This window comes from Dryobates pubescens, chromosome 37, assembly GCF_014839835.1.
Source record: "Dryobates pubescens isolate bDryPub1 chromosome 37, bDryPub1.pri, whole genome shotgun sequence".
Taxonomy (NCBI): Eukaryota; Metazoa; Chordata; class Aves; order Piciformes; family Picidae; genus Dryobates; species Dryobates pubescens.
Window position 1 is genome coordinate 164,390 of NC_071648.1, and position 17,677 is coordinate 182,066.

Below are 17,677 nucleotides of genomic sequence, written 5' to 3' on the forward strand. Positions count from 1 at the left end.
GTCCAGTTTCCATTTATTTTTTTTCAGAATGTGAATCCGAATTTTCTGGTGATGTGCAGAAATTGTAAAATAAGGCTACAGCACAAACATTAAAATACAGAAAAATAACTCATTAAGTGCATGTGACCTATAGGAAAAGTAACATCATTTGAGGCACAAGCAGACAAAACTCTTCAATTTCAAGAGACTAGAACTATATAAGCATTGCTTCTATCTTGTCCTCTGGTAATCACATACTGAGCCTGAATCATAAGAGCTTTAAATATATTACTTACAAACATTATTCAAGCAGTATTACATAACAGCAGCAAAATAATTCAGTTTAAACAAAGAAGCTGAAAACAAGTTGATGACCAAGTGGATTTTACTTCTTAAACAACTCCAGCAAAGCTTTTTATTTACTACACCATGAGATATCATGAAGTGCTATGCCAGACAGTTCAAACAAGAGAAATAGCAAATTCCAGAAGTTAGAATATACCTCTGTCCATCCACTGTGCAAAGTGAGACACCCCACAAATCAGGGCTGAACTTGGCCAGTTGTGGAATATAGTCAGCTACCTGTCACAATGTGAAAGAGAGAAAGACGCATTACAACATCCAAAACACTGAACTGTATGTTAATACACATTCATTAAAACAAATGTCTGTGGAAAGGACAAACAAGGTACAACTGAATGATTCCACCAACAATTACAGGATACATCTAAAACTTCACTACAAACTATTATCTTCACTAGACCACTATCAAACAAGGCATGTTTTCAAAGTACAAACTTCAGCATGTTCTAAGAGGAATCTGTTCTGTGATATGGTATGTTTGGCATTTCTGAATCACAGATTCATAGAATGGTTTGGGTTGGAAGGGACCTTAAAGATCATCCAGTTCCAACCTCCCGACATAGGCAGGGGCACCTTCCACTAGAGCAGCTTGCTTGAGGCCTCATCCAACCCGGCCTTGAGCTCTTACAGGAAGGGGGCATCCACAGCCACCCTGGGCAACCTGTTGCTCAGTGTAAAGAATTTCTTCTTAATATCCAGTCTAAAGCATACAAAATTTTAGCTTGTAAAAAAAACTTTCAGGGGTTTTCAACTTTAATAACACAGGTATGATGCTGACTATTATTTCTGTCACACAACCTAGCTAACTGTGTAGATGAGAATTCTTTTATAGACTAAGCTTAGTAAGACAAATTATATGGCAGTTTTATGGTTTACATTAAAAAAGAGAAAGAACAACACTATTTTCTCATTCTAACCTCAAAACTGTAAGATTTTTAAAGAGCTGTTTCTAACACAGTTCACAAGTTGCAGGCATAACTGAACCTCTGTAACTATCAAGTTATCAGTTTGGCATTTTGTTAGAAAAGAAACAAACAAAAAAACCACAAGCTGCCTTCTTAAAAGTATGCAGTTGGTTGGTATCAAGGAATCTATACAACTTTGAATTTACAAGCAGGTTACCTTTCCTCCAGATTGTTTTTTAGCACTTTCATACAGCTCATCAATATGTGAAGTAAAGGACATGAAATCTGGAATGACAAACTTCCTCCTGAAAGCTTGAGTGAGCAACACAATATTACTTTGTACACACCTGCAAGAAGTTAAAGAGTTTATTAGTGTACTCAAGAAGCACTCAAAACAAAACCCCCCAGCAACCTACTTGAGTAACAATTATAGGCTATTTAAGCAAGTCCCTTGAAGTTACATGGCTATGAGAACAAGTCTTTATGAGAAAGGTTTCACAGAATCACAAAACATTAGGGATTGGAAGGGACCTCCAGAGGTCTAGATGTCCAATCCCCCTGCAGTCAGCAGGGACATCCTCCACTGGATCAGGTTGCTCAGAGCCTTGTCCAGCCCCACTTTGAGTATCTCCAGAGAAGGGGCCTGAACTACCTCCCTGGGCAACCTGTTCCAATGCTCCACCACCCTCATGGTAAAGAACTGAATCCTAACACCCATTCCACTCCAGTAAGAGCAAAACTCCATGGAAATACTTGATAACATCTTCTAAACTGAGCAAAAGTGAGCAGCAGTGCAAGTCTCTTGCTTCAGACTACCAGCAGTTAAGGAATTTTTGCTGCCTTTTAACCCAGAACACAGTTACCATCCACACCCTCTAAACAACAGCCCATCTGGAACATTTTAAAAACTCATCAGGTAAAAACAAAATGGTTTATCTAGGAGAAACAGAAGAATGGAATGATTAGAACACAAGCTGAGACAGGCTGCTGAAAGTGGTCTGCCTGTCTGTGAAGAGGTGAGCAGGAGCAAGGGTGGAAATTAGGAGCTCTTATCACATCAGTTGAAATATGACCTGATAAAGGCTATCAATAGCCCTATCCAAGCGCAAGGTCAAAAAGGGAGGTTTAACACCAAACACTTTCATTAACACTGCTTTCTGGCATCCTTGACAAAAGCAGAAACACACTTTGTCAGGACAAAGTGGAAAGTTCAGAACATGTCAGCCCACACTATGGAGGTGATCAGATTCTCCCAGTGAAGACTTATTGGGAAAAGTAAAAAACTAATTTTCACCTGGAATAGAGATTTCCAATAACCCTGTTATTAAAAGCCATTATCAGTTCAAAATGAAAATGCATGAAGATTATTGAAAGATAGAATTAGCTTTCTTTGAATCTCCCTTTCTTCTATTAAGCCTTCAGTCCTTTGTACTTAGGAGACTTCATCCCAAACTCAGCTGACAGCCATTTCAAATGCTACTTTCAAAGAGTGAAACAGAAAGAGCAGAGAAGTTTCTGCTGTAGGCACATCTTCAGAATTGCTTTGTCTGTATTAGATTTGTAGTCTGTGTTAAAACTGCAATTTAGTTGGGTTTGCTGCAATTTGCCATGCTTGTCCTATCCTTTTTTCCCCATATCCTGCAAAACAATCCTGTTTGGTTTTGTACCCAAGAGCCTCCAATTACATTTAAGAACATTAGCTACTTCTACAAGAAGCTCTTGTTCTCAGACTTCTGCCAAGGTGTCTCAGCCTCAGCAGTGGAGCCATAGCCAAGGACCACAGCAAGGAACTTAAGTAAATTAATATGCTGATAAATAAAAATCTTTCTATAGTCAAATTTTACTACTACCAACTTAATCCTCATCTCCCACATACCTTAGCAGTGTTCAAGAGAGGTACACTAAAACCCTCCAACCTTAATTTCTTCCATTTCTCCAAACTTTAATGATCTTACCCTAAAATAATTCTATTTTGCCAAATGCCAATCCAAGAATTTTCTCTCCAGTTTGAAACGAAACCTTTTCGAACTATAATGCTTCCCAACTCACACTTATCAGGGAAGACTATGGTGCAAATCTTCTCTATACTAACTTTCAGTGACTTGTATGACCTCAAAGCACCAGGCTGGGGAGGTAAGGGAGGATGTTGAAGCTGAGTTTTTGATCTCTAGCATACAGCACTATTTTTCTTCATTTATCAACTTGTTACCTCCACCCACTCTTCTTTAAGTTCTGGCTTACATTACTGATTATTGCTTCCCTTCACAAAGCTGATACCTGCTAAAAACAGCCTCAGCTCCCACGGTCCTGAAAAACTGTTTGGCTATCAACTCCTTGGCTCCAAGGACAAGTTTTTCCCCTGTTTAAAATGCTACAGTATAAGCATCACAGAAGAGAACGTGAAACTTAGCTTCCAACTAGCAAGACTATGTCTGCAGAAGCATTCAACATATTTAGACATTTTAGGGGGAAAAAAGTGACATTATTTTGACAAGTGGGGTATTAATATTATAACATAGCAGAAGCCCTCTGCATCTTCTGTCAAAAGCTTTTTAAGCACTCCAACAGGATAAAAACATTTATTAATAGCTGAGTTAAGCATATCTAAAAATGAAAGTTTTCCTGAGGATTTGCTAACTAGACTGAGAGCAGCTCAGCTGCAGTAGCAAATAGAGATCCAGCAACAGATTGTCAGGTTCAGGCTTAGAACAGAACATATCCAGATTGCTGCTTCCTACATGCACATCAGAGGAGATGTGACTAGCAAGACCATCCTTCTGAGGCAATAAAGATGGACAGACAGCACCGTGTGACAAAGACTACGCCTACAAAGCCACTCAAAAAGAACTGGGTTTAAACCTCAGTTTTAATTGCTCCTCAAGTAGCTCCCATCCCATTCAAGGGTACACCATTTCCAAAATAGCTCAATTCCAATTGCCTCAGGCCTTTCTACCACCCCCTCACAACAAAACACAGCTAGTTAGGAAATAGACCTTTTTGCACATCTTCTAGTTTTGTTTGGAAGAAGCTTGCAAGTTAAAGGCAAAGCTAAATGGGGGATAGTAGGATTTCTTACTATAAGGGGGGGGTTCCCTACAAATTAGCTACAATTCCACAAAAACAGATCTAAAACCTAGGATAGATCAAAACATGCACACCTCATGAAGAAGATTAGTGTGTATTATCTTCTATATCTCTTAAGTTGCCCAAGTTTCATCTGATAGTAGTTAGACAGTACTAATACCTGATGATCTCTGGAAGTCCCTGCCAACCTCTAATGTACTGTGATACTTTATTTAGTACCATAGATAGAGTAGCACAAAACCAGGAAGCTAACAAGCATGCTGAGGTGCTTTCAGTAAGCAGGCTGTTCTCAGCAAGGAATCACTCGTGCTGCAAAGACCAAGTGTTGTGTTATAGATGTCACACGAAGACCTAATTCAAGAAATTTGTCAAGCACTCTCTGAAGTGTGCACCAGTGAAGCCTTCAATTCAAGAAGCTCTGGAGAAGAAACATTAAAAGCTCAAGTCGTTCTGCCTTTCTGAAGTTTTATTTAAGTGGACAGCACTGAAAAGCCAAAAATTCTTCACAACAAATCAATTTCAGTCGAATGTTTGGCACCACTAAAAAGGGGCTGGAAAGTTCTGTTAGAAACAGACAATACATGCTTGAGAGAACAGATTTTACAGGTTGTTTTCCTACCAAATTTGATTTATCTTGTCAAGCTTATGCTACCACTACTCCACATGACTTATTCTTGATGCTTTATTTGAATCAAACTCAACAGGGAATCACGCCACTGGCTTCGACATTAGGGAACCGAAACCAAAAAGCCCTCAGGTGAGTACAGCTCAGCAGCTACATTATTCGATTTCCCACCTTAAACACTTGGAGAAGAAACAATACAGGTCCCCTGTAGGAGTCTCCACACAGCAAATGCAGTGTGCTCAGGAGGAATAGGCAACTCACCTCGTAGTGAGAGGGGTGTTAATTTATTAAAAAGGTTAACTAACTCCTGCTGCTGTGAGGGAAAAATCAGCTGCATGAAAAAGTCACCTCTTTACCCCCTGGGTAGTCTTTCTGTTCAAAACTCTTCTACACAGGAGGCAACCATGCAAGCTTTGTACAAATTATCATAGTCACAACTACTCACTCAATACAGAGTATCAAGTCCTAGAGACATGATGTAGAGCACTGCTAATCTTGCTATTCAGAATCACAGAATCATTTCAGCTGGGAAAGATCTCCAAGATCATCAAGTCCATCAACTCAGCACTACCAAGTCCAACACATCCCTCAGCACCACATCTGTGTTTTTGAACACTTCCAAGGACAGTGATTCCACCACTTCTCTGGGCAGCCTGGGAAGCACTTAGCCACTGAGATAGCCCAAACAGTGCTTATATTGTTCAGCTACCTGACCAGGCTTCTCTTAACAAAAAACCATCCCTAAAACATGGCACAAATCTCTTCCAAAGCAGAGCCCACAGTCCTAACTGTTCTCATCTCTATGCTCCCTTAGAACATAAGTTTGTTTTTTATATACTTGCTTCTGAATGAGCCATACACCTCCTTTGAACATCTCACTAAACAAAAAGCAGTGAAAGAAAGGTTTTTGTTACTCCATGCTGCATCAGTTCATTTATTTGGCATCCGACCAAGAGTTCTAGTCCAGGGTCAGATACACAAGCAAACAACATTGATGCATTAAACCCTTGTGGAGATCAATTTGTCTGCTGCACAAAACAAGAGAACAAATTCATATGAAAACAGCATCAGTAGGAGGGTGCTTGACTCCCTTTTGTATACCTCATCTCTTTCCTAGGACAGCAGTCACACACAGATAACATTCATTCAGAATTATACAATTAGGTTATTGACAGCAAGTTTACTTTTTAAAGAGGTCTTTGTCCAGCATAACACCATCCGAAGTTGTCTGAAGGGTCAGTCTTAACATATCCATGCACTCTTTCAGCCGGGGGTCAGATGTTCGTAATCCCGTAGACTTGAGTGCCTATTACAACAGAACAGTAAAACAATGATTACTGACATGAAGGAAGAAAAAAAAGTGCTGTTACACTCAAGTTCTCATTTATCAACACACGGGTCACCTGTCATTATCAACACAGAGGCTTTCTGATACCGATTCTTTTGGCAAGGATTAACGGAATTTGAAATCCAGAGCGGTCCAACTACATTTTACACAAGTGGAAATACCACCCAGCCCTCACACAGACACAGATGCTTTCAAGTACTCTCTTTTGCACAACAAAGAAATTAACAGCAATACCAGAGCATTCATTCTCTGGGTAAAAACCCACAGTGACACTCCTCGCTGCAGTTAAGCACATGTAACAGAAATTCTTTGCTTTGTTATTTGTAATGGCAAAACCCTTTCCAGTAGTTAGCTTTCATACAGCAGTAAACTTACAGTTATGAATTTATGAACTGGTATTTTTTCTTGTCCTTCTGCAATGGTATAGAAAAGCAGATCTTCTAAGCTAGGAAGGAGACCTTGCTTCACTTTACTGGAAAAAAGAAAACACCGACAAAAAAAAACATATATAGATTAGTTTCATGTTTAGTTTTACTTATACCCATTTTTGCATTATTCACAAGGAAACACATTTTCAGTACCAAGGTAACTGCTGCCATGAATTTCTAAAACCACTGCTATCAGTGAACTCCCAAGTTGCTTAGGTAGGGGGAAAAATGGTAACATTTAAAGTAGTACACACATACTTTACAACAGCAAACGCTGACTGCAACACAGTCACGCATTTCACTGACGTATGTTTATTGCTGAGGATATATTTAGAAGGTTTTTGGAGCAGATTCAGCACATTTCCCTCTTCTTGATGCTACAGAGCATAGACATGTGACTTGAACAAAAGATAAAGTATTTATAAGACTCAGAAGACCCACAGGCCTCATAATAAAGCTGTAGGAACAGAGGGACCCAATGGTTCCACAGGCAAGAGAAAGATACAATGAATGGGTAATTTCTGCAAGATCAGCCCATTTTTAGGAACTCCTGGGAGAAGTCCCAAAGTCCTTGTCCTTCCAGGAGCTTATATAAGCCACACTAGTCACAGTGAAAGCAAGCAAAGCTATCTGCAGCACAGTACAGTAACCTGAACCAGCTCAGGCACCAGAAACAGCAACTCTCATTGTGCCTACTTGGCAAAGATCACGTGCAGTGCAGCTCAGTGCAGTGCAGCTCATAGAACCACAGAATGGTTTGGGCTGGAAGCGACCTCCAAAGGCCATCTAGTCCAGTCCCTGTGAAATCAGCAGGGACATCATCCACCAGATCAGGCTGCTCAAAGCCTTGTCAAGGCTCACTTTCAGTATCTCCAGGGATGGTGCCTCAACTCCACCCCTGGGCAACCTGTTCCAGTATTCTACCACCCTCGTGGTGCAGAACTTGTTCCTAATATCCAATCTAAATCTGCTCTTCTCTAATTTCAAAGGATTGCCTCTCATCCTATATCTGCAGGCCTTTGGAAACAGTCCCTCTGCAGCCTTCTTGTAGGCCCCTTTCAGGCCTACAAGGCCACTATTAGGTCTCCTCAGAGCCTTCTCTTCTCCATCTGAAATGGTCACTGATTATCACAGTAAATCCACTGGCTCTCCAAGCATTCCATGCAGTAACTGTTTTACTCTAAGACACACTTCCTGCATGCCTGCAGTAAGCAAAATGTGAAGGAAACCTATCAGGTTAAGCATCAAGATTCCTTCCAAGTGTGAATGCTAGAACACTGACACCTCACCCTCAAAGCTTTTGGAAGTTCTCTGTAGGTTTACCCTCCAAGTTCTGCCCTTTCCTGATATTCCAAAGCACCCTGCTGCAAGCAGAAGCACATGTTTCCCCCTGGGAGTATGGGATCACAGCACACAGCTAGAACATAGACTTTCAGACTGCTAGGGCCAGCAAACAACTTCAGATCAATGCCTTTTAGTCCCCTGAAGTACTTAGAATTTTTTCTAGCCAAGTCAGTTTGGAGAAAGCCCATGTTCTGGTGTTCAACAAGTTAAAACCAAGAGAGTTCTCTGGTAAATGAAGCCATGAATAAAATGCAGAGTGGGCAGTCTTACTTAATTTTAGCCATCAAATTTCAAGCTCAGTCTAATAATATTGGTAATATATTGTTACTATACTATAATGCATACAAGCTATTGCCCCAGACTAGAAGGTTTGGTAGCAACTGATTTAATTTGTATAGGTGCATGAACAAAAAGTAGGTCTAAATCCTAGTTGTGAAGGTTTTCACAAGATGAGCAATTCTTTTAGTATCACTACTCAGGGTTATATCTGCCAAAGTAAAATGCAATGAAGCACAGACCTTAGGTCGGCCAAAGCAGTCTGACAGACTGACATTTAATCCTCCCTCCTCTTCCAACACAAGCTTTACTCTAGCTCAACAACAGCTCAGACTTACAATTATGTTTTATAAAAACTTGATTATATATCCAAATATCCTTCTACATTTGAGACAGCATTCATGCTGTGCCTGCCTCCCTCCCTTCCTCTCAACCAGCAGTGAAAAGCAGTAGTAAAAAAATTTTAAAAAGGGAAAAAAAAATCTCACTTCTCATTTTGCAATGTATTTAAAACACTGTACTTCCAAGCTGAGAACAGAAGACAGCTTTGTAAGCCAACAGAACTTGCCTTGTCTCCCAGCCTGGATTTTTTTTTTTATTTTTATTACCTCTTTTTCAGATGATGCTGGATGACTAATACACAGACAGGCTGGCAATTCAGCCGAGACAAACGCTTGCAACCACCTCAAGCAAATTGCTGAACACCCTTTCTCCTAAAGAAAAAATCAAGTCTTCCATACAGCATGTTGTGCTTTCAGTCTTTTGAGAACACTGTGTCCAATCAGGCCACCAGAAACAGAATCACCAACACACCACTTAAAGCTTCATCCTGCATCTCCTTCGGCAGCTACATATGTTTTCAAAGGTCTTTTGATCCACACCCCTATGTTTTCCCTGTTTACACACAGAATTTAACTAAGCTCCCCAAAGGGTTAAGATTTGCTGTTTTAAGGCATGTCTCTGCTACAAGACTAGTACCAATCACATCCTGGGTTGCATCAAGAGAAGCATAGCCAGCAGGTCAAGGGAAGTGATTCTCCCCCTCTACTCTACTCTCGTGAGACCCCACCTGGACTACTGCATCCAGTTCTGGAGTCCCTATTACAGGAAGGACCTGGATGTGCTGGAACATGTCCAGAGAAGGGCCACAAGGATGATCAGAGGGCTGGAGCACCTCTTCAATGAGGACAGACTGAGGGAATTGAGGCTGTTCCTTCTGGAGAAGAGAAGGCTCCCAGGAGGCCTTATTGTGGCTTTCCAGTATCTGAAGAGGGCCTACGAGAAAGCTGGGGAGGGACTTTTTAGGGTGTCAGGTAGTGATAGGACTAGGGGGAATGGAACAAAACTAGAAATGGGTAGATTCAGATTGGATGTTAGGAAGAAGTTGTTGCCCATGAGGATGGTGAGACACTGGAACAGGTTGCCCAGGGAGGTAGTGGAAGCCCCATCCCTGGATGTTTTTAAGGCCAGGCTGGACACGGCTCTGAGCAGCTTGATCTAGTGTGAGGTGTCCCTGCCCATGGCAGTGGGGTTGGAACTATATGATCCTTGAGGTCCCTTCCAACCCTAACAATTCTATGATTCTAAGACTCATCACTGGATTGCAGGTCTACCAGAGGAAACTTCCATATTTCACTCCCAACAAAACAAACCAGCAAACACACTGAGACATTTTAACTGACAATATATTTAATTACAAGTTTCAGAGCTACTACTCAGACTCTTACAGCTGTTCCAGATGTGGAATTTCTATCTGGAAGCATGTCCTGGTTTGAGCTAGAACAAAACCAATTCTCCCTTCAGTGCTGTGACTTCTCAGCTGGCTTCATTTCTTTCTCACCCCATCAGCCTATTTTCTTTGGCATGGCAGAGGGGTTTCATAGAGAGCCTCTGTCACTTGTCTAATGGCCAGCTCAACCTAGCCCTTGAGGAAGAGTACAAAAAAATCCCCTTTCAGATGCTTGACCAAGACTTTTATCTGCCTGTACCTATTAAAGAGATGTGCACCTTTCACAGCACAAATTCTCTCTTGACATTGCTTTCATATCTTTCACATCTACTGCTGTTCAGTATTGCATCAGCCAGCCTAAGTGAACAGTGGGCCTGCACTGATGACCAAAGCAGAGAGGGTGGCATTCAATATATTTACAGAAAATGGCTCTTTGTCAAATAGTCCATCTTTTGATGAAGTTTATCAGCTAAATAGAGGTAGAAAGGCTTGCTCTGCAGTTATCAGGTCAGTGATGTGAGTAACTGATGTTTGCTTAACCTAAAAGCCACGTTTTGGCACTGTGAGCACACTTAGCAAGATAGCACCGTTCATCACATGGTAAAAAGTTGTTTTTCAAGTCAGGGCACTTGCAGTTGCCACAGTCAAATTAAAGTGGAAAGTCCAGTTTATTCCATTTCATGAATAATGATTTTTGATACTTACTCCCCTCCTTCTTAAAAAAATAAAATAATTAAGCACCAGACACTTACATAACCAGGTTCCTTCAGCAGTTCTCTAACCTGGACACCAGAAAGCTGGCAGACATCCACACTTTTTTTTTTTTTTCATTTAAATATCAAGAAAAAAAGCAAGCAGGAATTCCAAGCACAAGGACTTTGTGCTCCATATAAATTCCTTCCTTCAGCTCTTCCTTCGGCATCAGAATGATGCATATAGCAGATTCCAGCAAGGGTTTCATTTTAACAAAAGCCAGATTATCATTGCTACAATATCAAAGAGATTAAATTCCAACCACAGTGAAATGCCCCTGCTTTGGGCTTCAAGATGCAAGTGGCAAATGCAGAACAGGATACACACAACAACAAAAGCCATATAGATATGATGTTACTAATTATTAACCGTAAGACACCAGTCCTAAAAACATGAGGTCACAACTGACACAGATCCTCAGAGGCCTGTACTGGGACTACTACTGTTTAATGCCTCAATCAACAATATACTGGGATCAAGTGCACCCTCAGCAAGTTTGCAGATGACACCAAGCTGTCCTGCCCTAGGGACAGGATAATATCCAGAGACCTGGACAAGCTTGAGAAGTTGGCCTCTGTGAATCTCATGAGGCTCAACAAGGCCAAGTGCAAAGTCCTGCACCAGGAATGAGACAATCCTCAATATAAATACAGACTTGGGGTGATGTGAAGGCGAGCAGCCCTGCAGAGGTGGTCTTGGGGGTGCTGGTGGAAGAAAAGGAGGACAGAAACCAACAACACGACCTCACAACCCAGAAGCCAACCATGTCCTGGGCTGCATCCAAAGCAACAGCAGCAGTAGGTCACGGGAGGGGACTCTGCCACTCTGCTCTGGTGAGACCTCACCTAGAGTACTGTGTCCAGCTCTGAAGCCCCCAGCACAAGGACATGGAACTGTTGGTGCAAGTCCAGAGAAGGCCACGAAAATGACCTGATCACTGGAGCACCTCTGCTGTGAGGACAGGGATTGTTCAGCCTGGAGAAGAGAAGGCTACAGGGAGACCTTATTATGGCCTTTCAGTAATTATTTCAGGGGCCTAATCAGAAAGATAGGGACAAACATTTTAGCAGGGCCTGTTGTGACAGGTGAGACACTGGCCTGGGTTGCACAGAGAGATGGTACATGCCCAGTCCCCTCACATTCCAGGTCAGGTTGGATTGGGCTCTGAGCAACCTGCTCTGTTGAGGATACCCCTGCTCACTGAGGCGGAAGAGGACTAAGTGATAGTTAAAGGTCTCTTCCAAGCTGAAGCGTTCTATGGTTCTATGAAAGCTGCAAGGGCTGCAACACGCAATTGGTAGCTATGCTATCCCAAATGGCATCGTGAAGAAGTTGTCACCATACTACAGATAACTGATCTCCAAGTAAGAGATGCAAACACCTGTCAAGTGTGGTGTTTGTCAATTGGCATAGTTGGACACTGATCCCTTTAACAGTGGTGGGTAACCATTTACCTGAGAGCATACCAAGACTCAGACAAAACTACATATTACTAAATTTAGATCTAAGCTGTCTCAGGTATGTTCTAGTAGACATCAAAGTGCTATGGCAAAACCAAGCACTGCTGGTTCAAAACCCCAGCCTCTATGCTGTGAAAGGTCTATTGAAAATGTACTTCTAAAAGTTTCTGGCATCTATGAGAATCATAGCCACATCCAACAGCCCTAGCAGCAAAGATGAACCACTGCCTGGTAGCCATACAGTTATCCATCTGGACTCTAGCCTGGGTGCAAAAGAAAAACTAATATTAAAAGGCCTTTGTAACTTAGAAATACTAAGATTAATTAGGTTTAATCCTACTACTCTCCAGTGTACAGTGTAAGAACAATGCACACATATTGAAAGTTGTTCACTTCTGCACAGTTCTATTGAAAGTTGAAGTAAACACTATTAAACATTACACAAGATTAGGATTTAGGCCTCGACTAGGCTAACATGTTTTAATTATTTAGGCACAAATGTGGGATGTGATTGCATTTTAATCCCCAGCCTTCATTAACCAAAATTACTGGTCTGTGATCACTCCCAGGGAAAGAGCAAATTGGTTTTTTTCCCAAAGTTTAAGCTCAGGTATTTTTATTTTCCACAATAAATTCAGTTTTAGGTGGATGCAGAGAGTGCAGGCTGCAAAGAAGGGATAAGGTAGTGACAGGAGATGTATGGGAGAGAACCTGGTTATGCAATGTGCTTCTAGTTATTTCATCAGCCACAGACCTCAGAACTTTTTCCTTCTACAAGGTATTAAACTGTTCTAAATCTCCCTACAGTCCCTGCACAAAACACTTTAGTTTTTCACTTGTAGCTCTCTGTACCTGAGGACTGTGAGACAAGCAAATTAGCAAGAAAATTTTAGCCTTTTGCTGCTGTACCTTATTCCTGTATCCCAGAACCTGACAACCAAATAGAGAAAAATAAATAATCCCCCAAAACAACCAGAAAGAAAGGCAAAAAGGACAATTATCTTCTCAGTTGAGTCCACAAACCATCTGCCAAACACAACTCTAACATTATATACTGCTGGATGGCAAAGCGCTGGAATCAGCAGCTCAGGCAGATTGCACTGACTTAGCCCAGTTGTCAATTTAGTCTAGAAACCTGTCTTTGGAAGAACTTCACTTTTCCTCTGAACTCTGCACTTTGTCTTAACACAGCCATGATTTCCACATGTAATGTATCATTTACACATGCTCAAGGAAGACTTTCACCATTCTGCATTAAAAAAAAGTGAAGAATGAAAGTATGCAGCAGTCTGGTTAACGTACCACCAGGAATTCCTGCACAGCCTGAACTGGAAAGAAAGTTTCCAGCTTTTTCCTTGTTCAGAACTATGTTTTATCCTCCTTGTTCATTCTGCAGTAAGGATCAAAGAACAAGCCTCTGACTTTCAAGTACATGTTTCTGGCAAAAGCCAAAAATCATTAGAAATGTCTAACTGGTTGGTGTCCACAGACATATTAGAAATCACATAGTTCCTGCCTGTGCTGCGGCAGGAAGCTGTCAGAAAAGCTGTTTCAGAAACATGCTACCTCTGCAAAGAGAGTATTTTTTAAAGTCACCTTTTCAACATCCCCCAGACCTTCTTATGGGAGGCATACTGGGTTTTCCCAAGTTTTTCATGGTACTGTCTGCACTTCTCATTGAAAATGAAGTACCACCTTTACAACCCGTGCCAACTTGAGCCAGAGGTGGATCATTTTTCAATTCTAAAGATTATGTATTGAGCTAATTCAGAAAGAAGACTTCATATGTTGATCAGCAGTACAATAATACACACCTGATTGTGTCTTATGTTATAGATGGTTATATAACCTCATACGCATGCATTTTCTAAGCAGTCTGACAGCAGAAATTACAAGAAGGTTAGATCCCACTGAAACAAAAGGCTCCAGCCAAGCTGAGCAGCTGTGACATTTGGTGGGTAAAGATAATTTCCTTCCCCACTTGCCATGCTGAAGGAGTACAAGTTCATGCAAAAAAAAAACCCAACAACAACAAAAAAGCCCCAACAAAACCAAAACCACAACGCAAAAAGCAGAACTATTAACAAGCTAAGGGCTGAAGCCTTCCTGACTGGCCCTGTGGAATCTTTTCCAGACCTTCCTCTTTGCATTAGGCTAGCAGAGGCTTTGCTTGGTGTTAAAACAAGGTACTCCATTCTTGGCCTTACTTCCTCTGTCTTCTGCCTTTCTCATCTAGCTAATAAGCACAGCAAAGCTTGGGAAAGTGGGTTGGGGTTTAATTATGCCACTGTATAAGCAGTGCAAAGAAGACGCATGGGCCGCCTATGGGAAAGCCAAGGGGCACATTCCATACACACACAAAGGAGATGAGGCTCCAAGAGGTTTGCAGCACAACTGTTGAACGCTATCAGAGGTACCAAGTTGCCCGCACTGGCAACAAGCAAGGGGCAAACTGTCGTGAGGGGCGGGGAAGGAAATGAACAAGAGGGTTTGAAAAACTGCATAATGCTGAGGACTAGAAGCGCACAGCTTTAAGGAGAACCATCAATCCATTTACCTCACCATTATACTCTACTCCCCATATTCGGCACTGGCCATTACCTGGGACACAGAGTGGAGCTCATACACCTGTCCCTGATCTTCTTTTAGAAGAGTATTTCAGGTTCTGGGTGAAGGAACATTAACTTCATAACCACATACAGTCCCATCATTCTATTACCTGCATGCACCTTTGCATTTAGGGGAAATCAGGACCTCTTGGGACAGGGACATGTTCTGCAGCACCTATCAACACTTGCACACACCACTGACGGGTGATAATATCTATCCTTAACTGCACTAGACATAGGCATGGAGATGACAGCGCTGCAAAACTTCCAACGCAGAACTACTCATCACATATATTGCCTTTAATAATTAATGCGAAATGACACAGCTTTCACTGTATTTAAAAAATCTTTGATGAAAGCAGCAGCGCTAGGACCAAAAAAATACAGCGGACTACTATATGCTCTTCTCAGCGAGCCAGCACACGAGCACCACTCCCCCCGCCGTATCCCCAGTTAAGTGGAAGCTCAGGGCGCGGACAGGTCCACAAGCAGCGGTTAGGGCAGCCCCGAGAAGCCCACAGGGAGCCTGGGGAGCCCACGTCACACGTCTGCGCTCCCTTCCCCCTCCCACCCCGCGTTCCACGACCCGCCGGACCACTCCTGGGTTGGGCCGCCCCACACCAGGGCGCCGGGCGGGTGGCCCAAGCACGCACCCAGAGAAAAGCGGCAGCCGGGCCTGCTCCGACAGACCCCAGCCCACAGAGCTAGCAGCCTTGGAGCCCGCGGGAGAGGCGGCGATGCCTGGGCACAGCGGCGGCGCGACCCTCGCACCTGCCGAGGCAGCGGCCCGCCGCTTCCCGAGCCCCGCCCGGGGCGGCATGGCCCGTCCCCCTTCCGCAGGCACCACGCGTGTGAGGGGAAGGCGGCGCTCAGATGGCGCCTCCGCATCCCCCGCCGCCCGGCCCGGCCCGGCCCAGCCCCACCACTCCCCTTCAGACTCACTTCTCCCCGCCGCCGACTCCGACCAGCTCCTTGCCGCCGCCGTGGTTATTGTTGTGGCCGCTATCCGCGGGGGGCTCTCCAGCGGTCGGCGACGGCGCCCCCTTCCCCGGTTCCTCCAAGGCTCCCTCCGAACGAGTGCACAAACCTCGCGCCGAAGGCGGTGGCGTCGCCAAACCCGGGCCGCGTCGAGAAGCGGGCGGGCTCGCGCCGAAGGCTGCCAGCGGGGGCGGCAGGCGCCTGGAACCGGCGGCGGGACCCGTCCCGCCGGCCCCAGGTGGGCCGAGCAGCAGCAGCTCCCGCAGCAGCGCCGAGCGCCACAGCCGCATCATGCTGCGCCACTTCCCTCCGCCGACTGCCCCAACGCGGCGGCCTGCGGCGCCGCTCGCGTCCCGCCGCGCCCGCCCCGCCCGCTCACCCTATTGGCGGCGGACACTTAACTGTCAGAGAAGAGGCATGTTCATTGGTCAACAGGGACGTCACTCCCACCGGGCCACGCCTCCACACCCTCCCTCGCCGGTTGCGGGACTGACTGAGCCGCCCGCGGGGCCGCCAGGGTCCGGGCGCGCGCGGCCGGCGGGGCTGGAGCAGCGCCCCCCAGCGGGCGGATCCGCCGCAGGGGCCGGGCGGCGGCTGGTAGCGGGGCCGGGGCCACAGTCGCGACCGAGGGCACCCCGCCCTTCCCGCCGCCTCCATTTTCTGAGGCTTCAGAGAAAGGGAAAGTTTGAGCAACCGCCGCGCCCGCGCCGGCAGCACGGGAGGGCCCGGGCCGTGGCCACTGGCGGCGGTGGGGAAGGGATGCAGGGTGAGGCCGGCACCTATGGGGTAGAAACGGGGACGCCTGCGGCTCTCCCCGGGCCTCGGGGCGTATAGAGGGGTCAGAAACGGACAGCTGCAGCGGTGTCGGGTTGACGTTGCCATGGAGACAGACGATTTCTAAACATTTTCTGGTTTTAATATCGAGTTCCGCACCTCTACCGGCATAGGGAGAGCAGGCGGTCACTGGTGCGAGCAGGATTGTCCCACCCCGGAGCCACGCTGGGCGACACGGTGGTGTCCCCATTCCTGAATCACAGACTCACAGAAACAGTAGGTTGGAAAAGACCTTCAGGATCACCAAGTCCAACTGATAACACTGCTCTACAAAAGTTCACCCCTAAACCATATCCCCAAGCACCACATCCAGATGACCTTTAAATACATCCAAGGCTGGTGACTCCACCACCTCCCTGGGCAGCACATTCCAATGCCTGACCACTCTTGCTGTGAAAAAAATTTTACCTAGTGTCCAGTCTAAACCTACCCAGTTGCAGCTTGAGGCCATTCCCTCTTGTTCTATCACTAATTACCTGTGAGATGGTGGGAGAGGGTGGTCTATAACAGACTCCAAAAAAAACCAACCTGTGGACATGGCACATCAGAATGTGGTTTAACAGGCATGGTGGTGGGAATCGATGATCTTAGAGGTCTTTTCCAACCAAAATAATTCTATGATTCTATCAAAGTTCAACTGGGGAGCGCATTCCCAAAGCTTCCTGTGAGGAGCCCAGCCATACAACTTCAACCAAAGGAACAAACCAACCACAACGAAACAGATGAGGAGTGAACCACCTGGACACCTAGATGAATTGGGTGGAGTTGTTGCTCTAGATGTTCACATCATCAAAAGTTAAATCAGACCGTGAAAATTGTGTTCTTGCTCATCCACAGTTCCCAGCTGGGGAACTACTAACACAGAGTAATGTAATGCCAAGGTCAAATGGGGAAAATAACCATAGGGCTTCAGCAGGAGGTGTAAATGTCACTTCTTACACGTACCTTAATCTTCTGTCACA

General features: G+C 44.4%; 1 protein-coding gene across 1 annotated transcript in view; it reads right to left on the bottom strand.

The window, feature by feature from the left end:
* Positions 1–16,229, bottom strand: part of GLS (glutaminase) — a 71,018-nt gene extending 54,789 nt beyond the window's left edge. Inside the window, exons 1-5 of the mRNA XM_054177016.1 lie at positions 15,846–16,229; positions 6,680–6,776; positions 6,141–6,262; positions 1,465–1,594; positions 482–561 (exon numbers count right to left, since the gene is read on the bottom strand). Coding sequence (XP_054032991.1) covers positions 482–561; positions 1,465–1,594; positions 6,141–6,262; positions 6,680–6,776; positions 15,846–16,174 — 758 coding nt within the window. The 5' untranslated portion in view covers positions 16,175–16,229. The remainder of the gene's footprint in view (positions 1–481; positions 562–1,464; positions 1,595–6,140; positions 6,263–6,679; positions 6,777–15,845) is intronic.
* Between the last annotated feature and the right edge of the window lie 1,448 nt (positions 16,230–17,677).